Consider the following 20,371-nt stretch of genomic DNA (forward strand, 5'->3'; position numbering starts at 1 on the left):
ATCTGTTCGTTTAAGAATCGGAATTATCGGTGAATTACATACATTGGAGTCTGTTTCTACAACTACTCCTTGGGTAATGAGCTCGTCAATGATTTGTAGTAAAGCCACTACAGCATCTGGTGGTAACTTGTATTGTCGCATTCGTGGTAGCACCACTCCTGCCTTTAATGTGACTCGATATGGTGTAATATTCATGCATCCAACATCAGTAGGGCCTTGTGCCCATAGATGTGTAGGTAAAGTCTGCAGTCGGGGATCCATGTCTCTAGACACATAATGACCTTTAAAATCACGTAAAAACAACCTTACTCCTTCCGGAGAACAACATATTATAGCTCCTAGAGCTTTCAGTGTTTTTATTCCTAACAGATTTTCTGGACATGATTTAGTAAGCAATAAATCTGTAGTTCGGGTCAAAGGTCCTATCGTAAGTGGGAGAGGCTGTGACACTTCATTAACAATAGGTTTTCCTGAAAAACCAAGGGAAATATTCTGTGAGCCTGAGAGGGGTGCCCCTGGAACTTCACTACGTTTTATGGTTGTTCGACTTGCCCCTGTATCGAGTAAAAATTTTCTGTCTTGGCCTAATAATTCACTATGTACATAAGGTCCTTCTTGATCTACAGGGATCTCGATAAGGGGTAAGTCAACTTCCCTCTCTAGGCTTGTTCATGCGTATCGTTGATAATCAGGATAGTCGTACTGTGCGGTCTGGTACAGTTGTCGTGTCGTGGTTTGTGTGGCAGCAACAGGCAGCGCTGGTGCAGCTGGCACAAACTGTATAGACTGTTGTGAAGCTGGCATGGACTGTGCATGCTGCGGAGCTCCTTGTTCATTCTGGTCCTGTCTAGGTGGCCGTGGTCTTTCTTGTGTTTTACCTATGGCGATATTATGTTTCAAAACTGGACAATCGTGTACGTAATGACCTGGCTTTTTACAATAATTGCATGTCCCTTTTACAGGTCCTGCTGAATCACCGGAATGTGTCATACCCTTTTTATGTCCTTCAGCTGGGACTGTCTGAGAAACTAACATTTTCATTTTCGTGTCTTTCATGCGTCTGTGTTCATGTTCTTGTTCCTCTCTAATTCTATTGTGATGGTACTGTAACATTTGTAACATTTGTGATGGAGTGTTACCTTGCCAGGTACTCTCGAATTTTAATACTCTATTCTTTACTTGGGGCAGGGCATTTTCTACTAATTTTGTTACGAACAGATGTGGGTATGATTCGCTACTTGCTTTTAGGCCGCTATTTATACCAAAACATTTTTCAAATCGGGCATAGTAATCACTAGTGTCTTCATCTTGCTTCTGCTTACAGGCTGAAATTGTACCCCAATCTTCCTTTTTCGTAGTTAATAAACGTGGCAGTACCTGTACTAATAAACCTGGTAGTGCTTTAGTTTTATCCCCGAGTCCTGCTCCTGCAGTTCGGGCCTTTTCTTCTGCTTCTAATACTGACCATTCTATCTTTTGGTCTCCTACCTCCCACTCTTTTTCCCTGAGTTTCTCATAAATGCCAGCAGGCATCAATACCTTTAATATTGTCATAATGTCGGGATAGGTATACTCTCCCATGAGTAACATGTCTTTAATTTCTCGGTGAAAACCCGCTGGATCTTTGTCATGACTGGGTACCACTTTCTTCATTTCTAACAATTCTATTTTTGATATGGGCGTATATACAAATACGCGCTTAAACTCGTTGTCCTCGCCCTTTATTGAGTGCACTTCTCGTAAGGGATTCTGTCTATCCATGTAATACGTGGTTCTTTCCTTGATGGGCAATGAGACACGGTCTGAACATACAAAAAGAATATACTGCTTTCTTGATTCTAGAATTTCTTTAATTAATTTAGTACCTGAACCTCTCCATCTATTCATAAGCAATTCAGTCAATATGTCAGGTAAGGGACCAGGGTCCGAATGCTGACTCTGATATAGTATAATGAGTTGTTGAATCATATAAATCCCAGCTAACCGCTGTTCATCTGGGGTGAGATTCAAAAATGCGCGTGCTACTGTATCATCACTATATTTTCCGGGACTGTCCACCCAATGGACAGCTGCCCTAGCTAAATCTTGTTCATCCATAGAATCGAGGAAATGATAACCCCTTCGTTCTCGGAGTAGTTTGTCGGCGGCTTGGAACGAATGCTCGTTAGACCTGATGTTAATTATAGGTATTTGGAAATTCCTGTTATTATCTGGACATATCGGACGTATGGGGTTAATAGGACATTTATTACTATTACAAGATCTTCCTCTACCTACATAGGCTATGGTGTCTGACTGTCCTGCGGGCAGTCCTGACCCTTCCTCCTCGTTTTGTTCGAACTCGTCTACCGCTAATCTTTCTTCGTGTAGGCGTTCTATTTCTTTACGGATCTTTCGGCACATGGCTATTATACAATTTTGTTTATCATGTCTACCTTCTGATATATTCTGGCTCCATCTGGTAAGAATTTGCATTGCTTCCGGGTCTACCCCCGGTCGGTCTTCATTTCTGATCACACAATTTATGAGGAAACGTAACAGTTCCCCCTGTATCTCCACTTTCTGGTATTCCATAGCTCTGTTAATACATTCTGGATCTCGCCCTGTTTGGACAAAATGGTATATTTTATCTAGATGCGCAGTCATTCCTGGTAACTTCCCTAAATACACTGCGGCTCGTCTGATACGCAATGATGCCATGATCATTTCGTCCTCTTTGCCGGGCACAGGGTCATATCTCCAATCTATAAGAAGTTCCTTAAGCGTACGGGCATTTATGAGTTTGGGGGTACGTGAATGTGCTGACTCTTGAAAAGTAAGTTTATTTATTCTGGGTGGCGTAGAAAAAATGTTACTAGCACCTCCCGCAGCCCCATCTGGGGTGTCGGGTGTGAAAGGATTCGTTGAACGTGATACAGCAACTATAGGTGTGGACACAGCTATAGAAGCAGCTGTAGGAACAGATGTAGAAACAGATGTGCTTGCCGGAACTTGTGACACGATCTGTTGCTGTAGGGATATGGGTACTGGGTCTTGGCGTTGAACCTCCCTGATAGGCGGTCTATGTGGGGCGGAATTAGCATACTCGGGAGCTGCGTCGTCTAAATATGAGGAGAGAAAGACATCTTCTGCGGTTCTAGGATGCCCCTTAGGATGTACCTTTATTGGAAATAATGGGGGCGGCAAGTCTTTCGGTATTTCTGGAGTAGCTTTAGGTAATCCTTCCGCCAGAAGGGGATACATACCATTCATAAGGGCATTTCTTTGTCTGTCTACTTGTTCTGATTTCACTCGGATACCTTCCTCAATTAATAGATTTTCTCGAACTTTATTGGAATTCTCTTTACTCTTCTCCTCCTGTCTACGTGCTTTTTCTGTACGTCTATGAGATTCTTTACGCCATAACTCAACGGCATCTTTCTGTGACTGTCTGACTTTCCTTTTCCATAACTCTTCTTCTACTTTCATGATGCACTCTGCATCCCAGGTTCCCGCTGTGGGCCACCTCTGACTTTCTGGTAATTCCTTGGTGTAGTCTACCCATAAATCAAGAAATAATATAGCGTCTAAGCCATGTTTATGATACATGAAGTACCCTGGAGTGTCCCTAGGAGGAATAGGAACGGCTTCTTCGAGTACCCCTTTTCTTGTAGTGATCTGTCTTAGTTTCGAAAAGAGCGGCATATTGAGAACTGATCTGATACTTAATCTTGAACACACTTAGTACAAAAGCACAATAATGAACAACCATTCATACCACAATATGCAGGACGTTTAACACATTAAACATTAAACATTAAACATTTTTTTAACCTTTAAAATAACCAACAATGATGATCGTCTGCATAACTAATCACCAAGCATAATTCTTTGACAATAACTAGATACTTCGGAATACTTGATATACTGCTAAACAGTACATATACACTGCTAAAACAGTGCAGACCGGATTTGTGTACCCAAACCCGTCTTGACCGGCACAACCTATGTGCACGTCAGAAATGCCTCCCCAGTAATGGTACTCACCGGGTAGCTTCGGAAACGGAAGGCCTCGGAGACTGAACTTGGACCGGACTGGACTCGACTCGACTCGTTGGAAACTGGACTTGACTTCGAACTGGTGGGCCTCTGTATACCTCGGATCTTGCTCTCTCAGCTAGGCTCTGGTCGGGATACTTCGCACTTCTCACCGCCTCGTCTGGGTGTTGATCGCAGCCTCAGTCGCCCCCGCTTGACCGGAGGGAGATACAGGAAATCCTGCTGGTACGCGTTATTGTCCGTCCAGCTGTGGCAGGAGACCGGGCCTGCAACTCACCGCCGGCGCGTGAGATGAGAAAGTGTCCCTGTTCGGGCGCCATTCATGTGGTAAATAAAATTCATTACCGGGACTTAATTTGATACGGAAACATAATAAAATAGCTCAGTAAAATGAGAGGCAGAATCCGTGGTATTAGAGGTTCGGAATGGGCTTTATTCCAATGATCGATTATAATCGGTTGCTCCAAGTTCCATCACCACGGAGGTTCAGGAAGTGAAGTACATACTTTATTGACAAGAAATGACTTTTATAGTACATACATTACAATGAAGCGAATGCAGTAGGCGTAACAATTGATAAGAAAAATGACGATTCATATGCGTAACCGAAAATGGGTGTAATAAGGAGTAAAAAGGAACATAATTGGTTATGATGTCATATATAGGTGGATCTATAAGATAATACTTGGCATAGATGCGCGCGCAGCAGCATGACGTGTGATTGACGTGCAACTAGGGGGTGAAGGGGACTTGACATTTAGCTCTACATGTGGAGACGAAAAGTCTGGGGGGTCAAGTCAACCTAATCCCAAATCATATCTAACATCCTATGTTTAAAGAACTATGTTATCCACAAAAGAAGGACTCTCGGACAGAATCTATTCTATACTGACCGTGCGTGCGTGTACAAGCGTCTAAGTGTCTACACTAAATGCGAGGGGGTAGGAATATTCCATGGTAACAGGACTATGAATTACTTGCATAAAGACAGAGAAGCATAAAGACAGAGAAGCCGGGCCTTTTGCTCGGTAGCTGGAAGGATGTTTACTTAAACTACTAGACAGGAATGCATTGGCTGAGGGGGAAGCAGATAACTCGAAGGTGAAATACAGCTCTTGGCAGAGAATAGGCTGATGTCAGGCTTCGTGAGGCTTCGTGAGCCGCGCAGAGAACGAGACAAAGTTCATGGTCACAGTTGCAGGCTCAGACTGGAGCTTTCAGAGGCAGAAGGCAAGAAGAGTTTTGATGACAGAATCAGGGCCTACTTGCCTGGACTGTAAAATGGCATAAGTGAACCATATAAAGCCGGTGGCCTTTCGTACTTAGGAATGGAATATCCGGCCTATTCATGGCGGATCTGACAGAGGACATGTTAACGGTGGACGCACATGTATTTGCGTCTTCATAACTGGAACTGGAGGGAACATACATGTACTTGTAACATGCACATAGAACCATTGGGGTCCAAGATAGGGGACATAACCGACCAGAAAAATCCATATTTCCACACTTCGACGATCTGTTCAACGCCAGATGCCTGAAGAATTTCCCTAGGAGTAAAGGAGTTACTCCCCTGCTTGGCAGGCACCAAAGAAGCATCTGTCCGGTCTGCATCTCCAAAGCTCCCGCCAGACGCTGAAGACTTTGCAACACCATAGGTAGATTTTCAGACTGCTCAGAGGTTGACCCAAGTCCCCAGCAAAGCTGAGACCCGTAGCCCTTGTGGGTACCGTGAAACCAGAACCCCTGTACACCGTTCACATTTGCAAGTGCATCAGATTCTCGACATCTCCTGAGGCTGTGCATTGGGTTACTTGTAGCCCAGACCACGAGCAGAGAATCCACCGAAGACTGTCAGCCTAGTCACCCCAAGTGACCCGGGGGCCACCATTTTGTGATTCCTCTTGAGGTCCCTTCGTGATCCCTGGTCTGTCGACTGGTGGGTCCCTGTGAAAGTAACTCTGAATTCCTTTGGGCTTGCCTGGTTGCTCCAGATGTGCCCTCACTCCTCCTTGCTGGGGGAGTCCCTCGAACCTTGCTGGTCCGCACCGAAGCATCTTTCTCCTTTCTGCGTGGGTTGCTGTTGCCAAGGCTTGTTGTGTCCAATCTGGGCATCAATGCTGCAGCACTTGACATTCTTCATGGGACAGCTCAAATCCAGCTCCTGGTTGTCCTTGATGCCTCCTGGTCCTCATGGCTGAAGAGTCAAGCTTCACCTTTTTCACCTGAAACACCCGACATCGGTGGGCATTCATCTATCGTGCCCCTGGTCACTGGCAAGTGACCCAGACTCTGTCCCCTCTGCTTTCAGGTTCTTCACATCTTCGATACAGACAGAGGTGGCTCAGCACACAACTTGAATGCAATTGTAATGGACAAAATTATTCGTCATAGTCAATGTATAAGCAAATGAATATTGTATCCCCAAAGATTCACAATAAACTTCGAAGTCTTGAAGGTGAGTTGTCTTTATTTGGTGATTCAGATTTCCATTTAAAATTACAGCTTACAATTCATTGCCAATTCATAGCCGACGCATTTCGTCCCAACGGGACTTCTTCAAGGCTTTACGAATGGTAATTTTAATAAAATCCACACAATTTAGAGTTTTCCATTTTCTCCTATTCAGTAATTATACTGTCAAATGTATAAGACCCCTTGGCGTATACGGAGCACGGACCAGGCGATTTTGAATATATCGCACGTTCACGGCCATCGTACTGTTTTTCTCTACATTTACTCCATACCTACACTGGGTCTAGGTCAATATTGAGATCCTATACATCTGACAGTATAATTACTGAATAGGAGAAAATGGAAAACTCTAAATTGTGTGGATTTTATTAAAATTACCATTCGTAAAGCCTTGAAGAAGTCCCGTTGGGACGAAATGCGTCGGCTATGAATTGGCAATGAATTGTAAGCTGTAATTTTAAATGGAAATCTGAATCACCAAATAAAGACAACTCACCTTCAAGACTTCGAAGTTTATTGTGAATCTTTGGGGATACAATATTCATTTGCTTATACATTGACTATGACGAATAATTTTGTCCATTACAATTGCATTCAAGTTGTGTGCTGAGCCACCTCTGTCTGTTGCAATTTTTGGGTCACACCAAATATTAGGGGCGTATGAGGGTCACGTCCCTGGCTTCTTGCACCACATTTCTTCTTTTTTTCAATAACATTGCATCACAGTTTTTGATTAGTGCAGTCTTTTAAAGTGCCCTGACCTTCTTATCTCTTCTTTAACATCTTCGATACAGGCTTGGATCTCTTCGGACACTTCACATCTTCCCGGCAGCAACATTTCTTCACCAGCTTCCATTGAAAATGACGACGCAACCCGACACCATTTGACACCTATGCACCCGGCTTCCCTGGGTGAGGTACCTCGAGTACTCCGATGCTCCGGTGGGTGTTAACCCTAGAACTGTCTAAGTCCAAGAGGGTTTGGTCCTAGTCCATCTCTAAGTGTCCCTAATCTTTAAAAGTCTAACCGCGACTTTCCCCATTGAAGCTAACGGGAGCTCGCGGCTGTGTTCTCACACTGCACTCGGCCCCCGTGGGTCCCCTATGTCACTACCTTGGGTGGTTCCTTGGGGTCCCAGTAATTCTATAGGCTCTAGGCCTTGTGTCTAGTTAAGTCATGATTCTTATACCACTATTTTAGTATATGGTTTGGCTCGCCCCAGGGCCTAACGTGTATTTGTGCTACTTTACTGTAATATTTGAAGTGTAACTTATCTGTTTTGACCTCTAGCCTCATAAAGAGACTAGTAGGGTGTGTTTAGTAATAAATACATATATGTTATATATATACCTGGTGTGGTTTCCTTTCATTTAGCCATTCAACAGATTATAGACTGGTTAAACAAGCTGCTTTACATTCCTTCAAGACTTAGCCTGAAGGCTGCTCTCCATAACTACCACAAGGATAGCTTTCACATAAGGTTGTCTTTAACCATTCACAATAAGGGTTGTTTGGACTGATACAAGGTGCCCACTAGAACTAGTGGACAGCATATACCAGGCCAACTTCTCACAGTAATTCCAAGGTTTTTTGAAGTGAAAATGATTGATCAGCACTGGTAATATCTTCATGTAGATGTTGAAAAGCATGGACGAGGTGATAGAGCCTTGAGGGACTCCTGCTTTTGAGTATGGTTTGGAAGAGAAAGGTGGGGTATGGATTACTTTAGTTCTGTTTCGAAGGTAGGACGCGATCCAGTCTAGAGCAGTCCCCTCTATGCCGGCTTCATGGAGTCTTTGTATCAGATTGTCATGGTCAACCGTGTCAAAGGTATCCACGAGGTCCAAGAGGAGTAGTGCAGCAACCCCATTGTTCTCAACTGTGTTCTTTATCTTTAGGTCATCCCAGGTGGCAACGAGGGCAGATTATGTGCCTGTTCCCGGATGGAACACTGTTTGGAAGTCTGAAAGTATAGCATTTTCTTCAATGAATTTTGACATCTGGGCGAACGCTGCTCTTTCTATCAGTTTGCCCAGGAATGGTCCATTTGTAATGGGTCTTAAGTTGTTAGGGTTCAGCGGGTCTAAGTTTTATTTCTTCAGTAAAGGGCTTATTTATGACTTTTTGAGTTCTTCTGGAAATATTCAGGTAGTTCTTACTGGAGTGGCAGCAGAGATTGTTAGAAGAATTGTCTTGAAAGTTTGCAGTGGACACCGGTCAGAAGGGCTGCCGGCAGTCCTGCTTGCTTTGACCAGTGCCAGAAATTCATTTTGTGTTGAATGTAAAATGTGTTTGAAGAAAGTGAGAGGTGGGTTAGAGTATTCTTGGATTGTTGTTTTGTAAAAGGGTTATTGCTGGAGCTTTGTCTCTGATTTAAGTTTGAGCCCATCGTGTCTGCTTTGTCCGTGTAATGATTTGCCAGTTTGTCTGTGAAATCTTGGGTAACGGAATGAGTTCCTTCTAGGCAATTTGGTTTGCGAAATTCATTGAGTATTTTAAAGAATTCTTTATTTGCACATTTAGCATTTTGATTTCTGTCTAAATAGTACCTTTTCTTTAATTTACTGAGAGCTGACTTGTATAATCTCTGAATGTAACCTTTTTTTTTTATATTTCGATTTACAAAATAGGAGCTTTGTTACAGAAAAGATACAATTTTGAAGAGCATTTTCTACGTGGGGTACCAATAGCAGAGGCAAATAGAGAGAGAGTGCTGTTTAGTGTCAATTAGTGAGTGCAAAAATATTTTGCACCCACCATTATTCTGATTGTCCCCCTCACAAAGCTATCTCTGTTTAGCTTCTACTTTGCCAATGCACAGTTTTCCATGCATGGCAAGTATATTTACCAGTAGGTAGTTATAGTTAGGAACAAGTTTCCATAGGAAGAGCATTTTTTGTTTTGCTTATAACTTTGGTGTCGTTTGATGAATCTTCATGAAATTTTCCAAACTAATTCTTTGTTCATATCAGCTTCTATGTTGAAAGTCTGGGGGGGATTCGTCAAGGGGGGGGCGAGAAAAAAGGGAGGTCCCAAAACGTGTTTTCTCCATGTTAATTTCCATAGGAAACTTTAGACAGGGCAACAGGTCGAACGGGTGAACGGAATTACCCCAAATTTGGCAGGGAGAAGGGTCTTGGTCTAGAAAGCACGCTTTTGTTTATTTGGTGTAAATCCGTTCTGTAGATTTTGAGAAATATCGAAATTTACAGATATCTATATTTGGGAATTCTGCCATCTGATTGGCTGAGGCGTTACGAGCACGAGCTTGCTGCTTATTGGTTGAGAGCACTGCGAGCGGTTGCAACTAGGAAGTGTTGGCCGCCATTTTGTGATTCTGTTGAAGCGAGTAAGGGGAAAAAAGGATGAAAAAAGTAGGAAAGAGGAGGGTAGGAGCACAGTAACCTCTGTGGGGTGTTTAGGGTGTGCTATAGAGGGGGTGCGAAGCGAACTACTCATAGCTACCGGTCTGAAAGTGCTGGGCTATGGAAATTAAGTGAGGTATTGCCTAGAGTCTGATGCTGCTAAGGTAAGCTGTTGCGGGAGTCGGGGATGAAAGCGTGAGCCCAAACTGTGTGTCTTATGGTGTGAAGTCATGTGCCCTGGCCGCTGCAGCACACCTGTGGAAGTAGTGTCAGAATGTGTTTATACCTACTAGGACGAACTACTGACTCCTACTGGTCTGAAAGTCCTGTGGTACGGAAAATATGTGAGGTATTGTCTAGAGTCTCATGGTGCTAAGCTGAGGTGCTGCCGGACTCGGGGATGAAAGCGTGAGTCCAAACTGTGTGTCATATGCTTTGAAGTCACGTGCTCTGGCCGCTGTGTCCCATCTGTCAAGTAGTGTCAGCATGTAGTTATACCTACTCGGAGGAACTTTTGTTTTGAACATTGTAACTTGTGTATGATGCTTAGGGGGTGTTATACAGGGAGTGCAAAGGTATATTTGCGTGTTTCAAATCAATACGGTATTTGTAAAGCGCAAACTACTCACCCCTATGGGTCTGAAGGCCCTTGAGGCCGGCGTGGAAATTATGTGAGCTATTAAGTGAGCTATTGCCCAGAGTCACATGGTGCTGAGCTGAGGTGCTGCCGGAGCAGGGGATTAAATCGTGAGCCCTGTGCTCTGAACTCATGTTTTCTGGCCACTGCGGCACACCTGTCCAAGTAGTGTCGGCATGTGTGCATATGTAGTAGGAGAAACTTTTGTTTTAAACAGTGTGACGTCTGTAGGGTGATTGGGGGGGTGCTACAGAGGGAGTGTGAAGTTCAATTCTGCCGTTTCGAATCAATCCGGTATTTGTAAAGTGCAAACTACTCACTCGTACGGGTCTGCAGGCGCTGGGGGCCGGCGTGGAAATTAAGGGGCATATCAACAAGGGCTTTATCTCTGCTTTTTTGGCTTTAAAAGCCAAAAAAGCAGAGATAAAACTAGCGCCCTATCAACAACAGGGTGCTAAAACGCAAATTTGCATGTTAGCACCCTTTTACTCTACGCTTCCCCTTGCATCTCTAATGAGATGCAAAGGGGGCGTTCCAGAGTAAAATAATAGGAGAAAGCGACATTTCTCCTATTATCAACAATGTCGCTAACCCTGTTAGAGACAAAAAAAGCAGCGCTAACCGCGGTTAACGCTGCTTTTTTACGTCTGGTATTTTTCTGATTTAGCCATGATATCCTATGGAAGGAGGATATAATGGCTAAGTTTGCCTGTCCCTATCAACAAGGTAACGTGAGATTATCGCTGGGTTTCCAGCGATAATCTCACGTTAGCCTGTTAGCGTGTAGATTTTTATCGCTATTGAGATAAGCGTTGCTAATAGCACGCTATCTCAGCGATAAAAATTCACGCTAGCCAGCGATAAATATCCAAGCGCTAAGTGCGCTTTGCGATAATTATCGCCGGTTGTTGTTGATATGCCCCTTAGTGAGCTATTGCGCAGAGTCACATGGTGGTATCCTGAGCTGTTAAAAGGGTTAGCGACATTGTAAAATCCCTGCACTGACCTGTGAACCCCAGACCAGCACACTCCAGTTGTGCATGCAGGAGGATGCGTGCGTAGCTACTCATCCAGGCTCACTGCCAACGCTGAGGTGACAGCACACTGTGATGTTGCAGGGCTCGTGCCTATCATGCTAAGACAATGACCACAGGGACACACTTACTAAGATGTGGGTTTGGGGGGCATTGGCGGTCCTGGAGTTGTTGAGATGAGTCTTCTGGCCCTCATGGGTATCCCTGTATCATGCTCATTGACTCTATGGCACCTGTGGGTGTTCTGGTGTGGCTCTTGGCTGTGTTCCCTTACATGGTGCAGGTAGTTGTCCTGCTTAACACCAGCAGAAAGCAGGTGTAAAATCCCTGGTGCTAACGTGGCTTATCGCCGGAATTTGTTTTGCATTGCAATTGGTGTGAAAGTTGTGATGTGATTTTTTTCGTGTGCAGAACAATATATGAACTGGGCAGTGTATCCTGTCAAGATCCAGCACGTGACGCACTATTCCCAATCAATATAAATACAATGAGATTTCTTAATAGATTTTGTGTGTACACTGTAAGTGCAGCCACTACCTCAGTGCAATTCAATACAGGATTTTAGTATTTAGAATAAATCGGAAAGGTGCACCTCGTGTCTTTTTGCACGGGAACGGCTAGTCTGCATTTAATTATCAGCACTTTAATGGAAGTGAAGTTGAGATAAATCTAACACACTATTCAGAAGTTGGTGCAAACTGCAGACATCACCAGTATTCCCGCGATAAGTGCCCCAAAATTTAACACCATGGTGGACACCATCAAATAACAGTAATAAGAACAAGAAAGAGTCACACAGAAGTTAAGAAAACAACCAAAAACGTTATTAATTTATTTTTTCAAACTTTTTTTTAATAAACATATATAGGTAAATGATAAACTATTTTCAAACTTTTTTTTTTAAAGTTATATATATGAACGATAAAGTAATAAACAAAATTTAACAAAAATAATACAAAACAACAAGGCGGAACACTCCTGTGGGGACCATGGATGTAGACAACAGAGCCTGGAAAATACAACACAAAATAAAGACGTGTGTAATGCGCATGTCAAAGGAGAGTGAAACAGAGAAGGAAAAAAAAGCCTGAGAGAAAAAGAGAGGGAAGTAAAGAAAGGGCGTGAGAAAGGGGGAAGGAAGAGAGAGAGTTAGAGAGATAGGAAAGAAGGAAGAGAGAGAGTGAAGAGAGGGAAGTGAGAGAGAGAAAGAGAGAGAGAGAGAGAGAGAGAGAGAGAGAGATAGAGAGAGAGAGAGAGAGAGAGACACACTGCCGCCCCTGCACATCCATGAGCAAATAATTACCTGGTGCCACCGGAGTGTGCAGCAGTGGGCACTCCGCGTGCCCATCAAAACTCCGCGCATCCCAGTTATGTCGCTGAGTCCTGAGTCATGAATGGCGGAGACCACATCAGCTTCTCCGCGGATCTCACAGATGTCGCTGAGTCCTGAGTCATGAATGGCGGAGACCACATCATCTTCTCCACGGCTGAGGGCAGTGGGGAAATTCTTCCTGCAGGCTGGTGATGCGTCGGAAATGGTTGCGGATGCGCCACATTTGTCCCCCAGAGGCCCAACACAGCAACAAACTAAGCCTGGGTGGAGTTCGCAGAGTTCCGCTATGCGGAACTCTGCGAAGTGAAAAAAAAACCTCAGCCTAGCTACGTGGAGCTCCGCAAGCAGTGGAGTGCGTTAGATAAATGCTGTTTGCAATGATTTTCAGTGCCAGATTCTTGTCCACACTGTGCGATCATCGCGAACAGCATTATGTACAGTGCAAGCGGGCGCTGCTTCCTTTATGGCGCTTGAGTAGATTTTTACTCGAACGGCAGATTTCTCAACGAGAAAGGACAGTTTCTCAATGCGAGCGGTCGCGAGCATATGCGACCACTAGCTATGAGAAATCTGACCGCATCGCATTGAGAAATCTCGCCGGAAGGTTGATTTTCCATGCTCGAGATCGCCAACTTGATGTTGACGATCGTGAATGAGGAAAAATCTCCCCGGGTGGTGGATTCTACTCGCTCGCCGAATTGATGTTTGGGGGAGCGGAGTATTTTCTGGAACTCTGCAAGCTCCACGAAACGCGGAGTGCTGAAAAGTCTGCAAACTCCGCGAGCAGAGAGGAGTTCACCACCCAGACTTACAACAGACACCTCTTGGCAGGTGAGTTTCCCAGCAAGGAGGTTCAGGGGAGCTGGTGGTGAAATCGTTGTGTCCCTGAGACTTCAGAACAGGAGGCAAGCTCTACTTCAAGCCCTTGGAGATCTTCTTCAAGCAGGATACACACACAGTTCCTCTCCTTGGCAGAAACAGCCACTGCAGGCCAACCCCAGTCAGCACACAGTAAAGGGGCAGGACTTCTTACTCAGCTTTCCCAGCTCTTCTCCTTGGTAGAGGTGCCTCTTGAGTCCAGAAGTATTCTAAAGTTCGGGGAACTGGGTCCCAATATTTATATTCAATTTCTCTTTGGTCTCTTGTGGCAGAGAGGCTCTGTATTCAGTCAAAACCAGTTTGTCCTCTCTGGTCCAGCTTTCCGGCCGGAGGTGTAGACAGTATTGTCTACGGCAGACCAGGGCCAATCAGGTGAAAGGAAATCTCCTCCCCCTACTCTAAATATAGCCCAGGTTTATTCAGCGCAGCCGTAACTCATCCAGGAAAGGCAGGACACACCTCAACTCCCTCCTCACCCCCGTGGCTGTCTCCAGTGAATGCACATCCCCAGGGAAGGTATACTTATAAGATGTTATAAATAAACTCCCATTCTAGCCTATGGGACAGATAGCCTTTCAATAGTGAAAAATTAAATACACTGTATTTCACTATCAGGACATGTCACACACATCAGTACATGTCCTACTTTTCACATACACTGCACTCTGTGCACAAGGGTACCTTGGGCCTACCTTAGGGGTGACTCATATGTAATAAAAGGGAAGGTTAGGGTCTGGCAAGTGGGTGCACTTGCCAGGCCGACATGGTAGTAGAGACTGCGTGCAGACACTGCAGTGGCAGGTCTAAGACCCTTCTAAAAGTCTACTTGGGTGGGTGGCACGATCAGCGCTGCAGGCCCACTAGCAGCATTTGATTTACAGGCCCTGGGCACACACATTGCACTGTACTAGGGACTTAGTAGTAACTCAAATAAGCCAATCATGGAAACACCAATCCATAAACACAATTAACACAGAGAGCATTTGCACTTTAGCACCAATCAGCAGTGGTAAAGTGCCCCGAGTCCTAAAACCAACAAAAACAGGCTCAGAAACAGGAGGCCAAAAAGCTCAAAGTCTGAGGATAGCCCCACTGAGAACGCCAGGTCTAACAATGAGGCATGTGGCTGCCTGGGGTCAGGCGCCTGGGCTCTGGTTTCGGAAGTGTCACTAATGAGAAAAGGAGCATGTACGGATGTACCTTAGACAAAAAATGAAGAAACGAAACCCCCATCAGACTGGCAGCCCCCTCAGAGCCGTCTATATTTAAAATCCGTTTCCTCAACACGCAAGTAAAGAAAACGAGAAGTTCCCGAGGTTCAGACATGACAATGTTTATAAACAGAAACCGAGACTGACATGAGTCCTGCCTCCCGCCCTTTGTTCTTGCTGCCACTGTCTTTAATGGTCAGATCTGAAGTCTGTCCACGATGGCACAGCCTGGCACGCCGCATGATCAGAGGGAGTCACTCAGTCTGGGCAGAGGCAGAAGTCAGTCATTGATCCGAAACCATATATGGTTTTGAAAAGTATAAAACCCGTTTCTCCCCGCTGACCTCCTTTCGGATTGAAATGCCCTTTGCACTCAACAGGACATGGGGGCAGATTTATGTTGCACTTGCGCCACTTTTGCGCCGCCGTTGCGTCACTTTTATGACGCAGCAGCGGCGCAAATCCTGCGCCATGGTGCGGGGTATTTACAACGTGACGCATCTGGGAGATGCGTCACGTTGTAAAGCCCTGCGCCACATGTAGGCGTTCCAGGGCAGGTGGGGGCGTTCCGGCGCAGGAACGCCTCCAAAAAGTGGCTGAGTGAAATCTACAGGATTTCACTCAGTCACTTTTAGGCCCATGCTGCGTCAAAACCCTGCGCCTGCTTGAAGCAGGCGTAAGGATTGATGCAGCATTGTACAGATAGGGCCCCCCAGATCATTGCTGGAGCTGCGTCGCGCTTGCGACGCAACTCCAGCAAAGCGCCACTTTTACGGCACAGATGCGTCACGCATCTGTGCCGTTTTTGCCCCATGGTGCGCCGCATTATAAATGCGGCGCATCCATGGTGGCGCAGCTGTGGCGCATAATAATTGGCGCATCCCTGCTGATATGCAGGGATGCGCCAGTTAACATAAATCTGCCCCCATGGTTTCTGTCGGCCCCGTCGGGGCAGAGGGCCCCTGCGAGCCGGAAGCAGTTCTTGCGACGGGTGCATGGCGAGAATCCCGCCTCCTTCCCGCCATCAAATTAAAGATGCTATACGCCTGCACGGTGCAATGTTTATTTTTTCCTCACACATGCCCTGATTATTGAGTTTTACATATTTGCTTTGGTTTCGGTTTCTGTGCTGTTGTTCACCTTATTTCCTCACACGGGAGATTTTATGCTAGCAGGAAAGGTTTTGGGGGAACTGTAAAAATGGGATCTGAGGACCGGTCACTTGCGCTGCTCCAACAACGTTCAGCACATGATTTTCAAACCTGTAGAGACAACGCACAGAGCTAGTATCTCACCTGGCTATTGCATGAGAGGGCACAGGTCACATAAAAGGTTCATGCCGACGACTGTCCACGCGAAATTCCTGTAATTCCTATGAGAATAGCACATATGACGCTCAGGAAAACCTTTTAGAGTTTTGCCCACCTCTAAATACGAGCCACGTGAATTAAAGGCCATTTCTGGGAATCTTACAATTTCAACAAAAAAATGGAATGCCTTAAGGGCGACACCTCAAGCAGCGATATGGTACCTCACTCACAAATGTGCAAGTCTGTTCTGAAAGAATAGGATGTCTGTGATGTGTGTTTTTGGTTCTTTTCTTTTTCAGGGTGATTGCCCGGAAGAAGAGCTGGTTCTTGCTCAAGAGGAACGGATCTGTGTGGAGATTTCCGGTGTTTAACCTCAGAGTGACATGTCTGTCTTGATTCTGCTGGTGGTCTTTGTGAAAGGTGAGTGTCCGACCAGGGATGGAGTTTATGCTTTGGAGGTGCCATGGAGTCACACTTGAGTGGGTACCCTAGGAGGCTCGAGTAATGCCAAGTGTGGGCACTATATCAAAAATGTACATTTCCATAGGTGTATCTCTTGTTTATGGGAGAACCACAGGCAGCATCAAGATAGCAGACACAGTGTTGCCCAGAAAATGTGAACTAGGTTGAGCCAGGCTCAGTGGTAGAATTTTGCAAATAACTCTCTCAAAAGCGTTAGTTTCCACACTACATGAGTCGTTGTTATTTAGTGTCTTCGGGCCCGATTCACAGAACTAACTTAAGACAAAATCCTAAACTTACTACTTTTGGTATTCACAGAAGTTAGGATTTTGTCTTAAGTTTGTCTTAGACTTAAGACAAACTTAAGACAGACTTAAGACACACTTAAGACAGACTTAAGTTAGGATTTTGTCTTAAGTTTGTCTTAAGTCTGTCTGAAGTCTGTTTTAAGTCTGTCTCAAGTCTGTCTTAAGTTTGTCTTAAGTTTGTCTTAAGTCTATCTTAAGTCTGTCTTAAGTCTGTTTATAAAATCATGCGTTAAAATGGCATGAGTTTGTCTTAAGACAAACTTAAGACAAAATCCTAACTTCTGTGAATACCAAAAGTAGTAAGTTTAGGATTTTGTCTTAAGGTAATTCTGTGAATCAACCCTATACTCTTTTCAGATAAGCTACTCGCAAACTAATCACTCTACTCATTTTTCAAAGCAGTTTCCAGTGACTTACTTGGCCCAGAAATTGTGATTGCTGAGCGAGACAGTTCAGTCAAGATCACGTGCCGCTATGACGTCTCACCCGTCAACATCCATGGGAGAAAGTTCTGGTGCAAGCTGTCTGGCACTCCGACTGGATGTAGCACAATTATATCCAGCACCCCATATGTTGTAAAAGCAGGCTACAAGAATCGGACACGGCTGGTCGACAGCCCTGCAGATGGCACATTTCAGGTGGAGATGGCAGAGCTGACGCAAGACGACGGAGGACAATATCGCTGCGGCATTGGTCCGAGTAATGGCGGATTCTTCTCCAATGTCTTCCTGGCTATTTCTGAAGGTATGGTTTTATACTCAGACTAACATGAGTGGCACTTTAGGCATTATTGGGGTATGAGAGGAACCAGTTTCTTTCACTCTCTGCTGAGTACTGTATTTTTAGCTTGCACAACAGACATGCAAACTATAACTGGCGCAACCCATGGAATGCTCAGGAACTCCTTATGGATGTGAGAGCTGCAATTACAAATTTAAATGAGCTTACAGGTGGGATTTAAATATGATATTGCCCGTAACACTGTGGAAGAAATGAAAATGTGACCAACCCACTGCGAGCGGTGCATGACCATTGACTGTTGACAAAGGGATGGCTTCCGGGCCTGGCTCCCATGGTGCTGGGAGTTGCCAACACATTCTTTTGCATGGGAGTTGGTTCCGGAGCCTGGCCCATGGCCAGGACTTTGCTTTTTCTTTTTCTTCTTGGGATTTGCGATCCTTGGCCAGGGTTTGTGAACATTTGGCAGTCTTCATAGCTAGAGTCCACAAGCCCACAGCACGCTTATGCTATTCCTCCAAGGAGGTCTGTGAGCCTGCTTCCACACCCGTGAACCCCAGAAAGAGGTTACGCACAGGCCCATGAAGTTTACCTGGGGTTGAAGGTCCTAGCCGTGAAACCTGCTGTTGATTCCCAAAGCCTGCAAAGGTTTGTGTATCTCGAGGCCATGCTGGGAACTGCAAAATCAACCATGAGGTGGGCACACAGCGGGAGCAAAGACGCATGCATTGTAATGACGGCATTATAAAACCATGCGTTACAATGGCATGAGTTATTCCGTCATACAACCCAGTTTTCTGGTCCTCACTTGAGAGATCTTCACAAAACTTGCCATACCGGACTCGAGCTTGAGGAAAAATGTTACTGGAAGGCTTCCAAGTCTGGAGAAGTGTTTCCCCTCAGGCAGAGGTGTGAGCTGCTGTAGGGGCCCATAAGACACAAAGAAACCTCTCAGGCCCCATCACGATGTTCGCCACAACAAAGTTCCTTGTGGCGTGGGTCCAGGGGAGGGAGCCAGTGACGTTGGATGGAGGCTGTGATGTCAGGCACTATCGTCCTCCCAATCTGGAGGTCAAAGACAGTCTCAGCTCAGGCTCCCCAGCACCCCTCCATCACTACATGCTCCGGAGTGCAAGCTGCCACAGGTCGCCTGGTTGCAAGCATGGGTCCTTCAGACTTTGTAAGCTCCCCCCCTACTCCTTGAACTCCTCAGGCACCTCAGGTTGGCTGCTGATCTTCACAAACACACTCCTCTGCACAGTATGATGATGGTGTACATCAGGACGGTTCTTGTACCAACTGACGATCACTTCTACTCATTTACACTGCATCCCTGCACAGTCCTTACGATCTTGTGGAAATGCAGGGATTCTTTCTGTCCCTGGGATCTCATGGATAGGAGGCCTGCCAACTGGCCCTTGGAGAGTACTTGGGGGCCCAGGCCACAACAGTTGGCACTAGCTGCAGGCCAACAACGTCCAGGCAAAATGTACCAAGTAATAGTCCCATTCCTGGAATACGACAAGCTCCAGGCTAGCACAAGTCTGCAGATAATCCAGTTGCCGTCCCTCCTGCCCTAATGATTCCTCGTGTCGATGTCCCTGTATCCAACCAGTATCGTATGGTTCCAAATCCAAAAGCGTCTTTAACTTCTGTGGCCATAGCCCCAGTAGTTATACCCACAATGGCCTTTAAAGATGTAATCTGTGCAAAAGGCCACCTTTGAAATGCACAGGCCCTCTCTAAATTCTGTCCTGTCTGCCATCCTACCCCAGGAGGTTAGATCACTATCTTTAGTGGGGCCAAGACACTGCCGCTTGGAATACAGGTGCCAATTCCACCCCCACATAACCATCCGAGAGAGGCCCCTCAGGGTCAGAGGTCGGCAGTTTCCCTTGAGTCCCTAGTATATGGTCTTCCATCAGGAATACACGAATGTATGACGATACAATGCAAACATTTAGAACGCATGCCTTTACAATGCAGTTTTTACATCGCAACATCCTTTACAACGCATGTTTTTACATCGCATGCCATCACAACACATTTTTAGAAACTACATTTACAATGCATTCCATTACAACGTATACCATTACAATGCATACCATTACAATGCATATTACTTTTAGGGCATTAGTAGGGTAAGTGTTGGATAGTGTAGGGGTAAAAAATACTATTCCTACTCCAGTGAGTGCAACAGTAGGGTAAGTGTTGGATAGTGTAGGGGTAAAAATCACTATTCCCACTCCAGTGAGTGCAACAGTAGAGTAAGTGTTGGATAGGGGAGGGGTAAAAATTACTATTCCCCATTACTTACCTTATATTGCGTTGTAATGGCATGCGTTGTAGTGTCATGCTTTGTAATGACATGCGTTGTAGTGACATGCAATGTAATGGCTGCGTTGTAATGACATGCAATGTAAAGGATGCTGCGTTGTAATGACTGTGTTGTAAAGGTAGTGCGTTGTAAAGGTTGTTTCCCGGAATGCCCAGATGCAGCTGTTGCCCCAGCACCCAGATGTGAATGGGAAACAGGCCAACAGGCACACAGAGCCACGAGCATCGAAATGCCCACTTTCC

At 45.3% G+C, this 20,371-nt stretch overlaps 1 protein-coding gene and 1 pseudogene across 1 annotated transcript in view; both read left to right on the forward strand.

Moving 5' to 3' along the window:
- LOC146869115 (lysozyme g-like protein 2) overlaps positions 1–16,654 on the forward strand; it is a 55,248-nt pseudogene extending 38,594 nt beyond the window's left edge.
- LOC146869117 (uncharacterized) overlaps positions 1–20,371 on the forward strand; it is a 145,348-nt gene that overhangs the window by 15,881 nt on the left and 109,096 nt on the right. Inside the window, exons 2-3 of the mRNA XM_085632233.1 lie at positions 16,583–16,703; positions 17,456–17,797. Coding sequence (XP_085488359.1) covers positions 16,667–16,703; positions 17,456–17,797 — 379 coding nt within the window. The 5' untranslated portion in view covers positions 16,583–16,666. The remainder of the gene's footprint in view (positions 1–16,582; positions 16,704–17,455; positions 17,798–20,371) is intronic.

The sequence above is a fragment of the Triturus cristatus genome, chromosome 1_1 (genome assembly GCF_964204655.1).
Source record: "Triturus cristatus chromosome 1_1, aTriCri1.1, whole genome shotgun sequence".
Taxonomy (NCBI): Eukaryota; Metazoa; Chordata; class Amphibia; order Caudata; family Salamandridae; genus Triturus; species Triturus cristatus.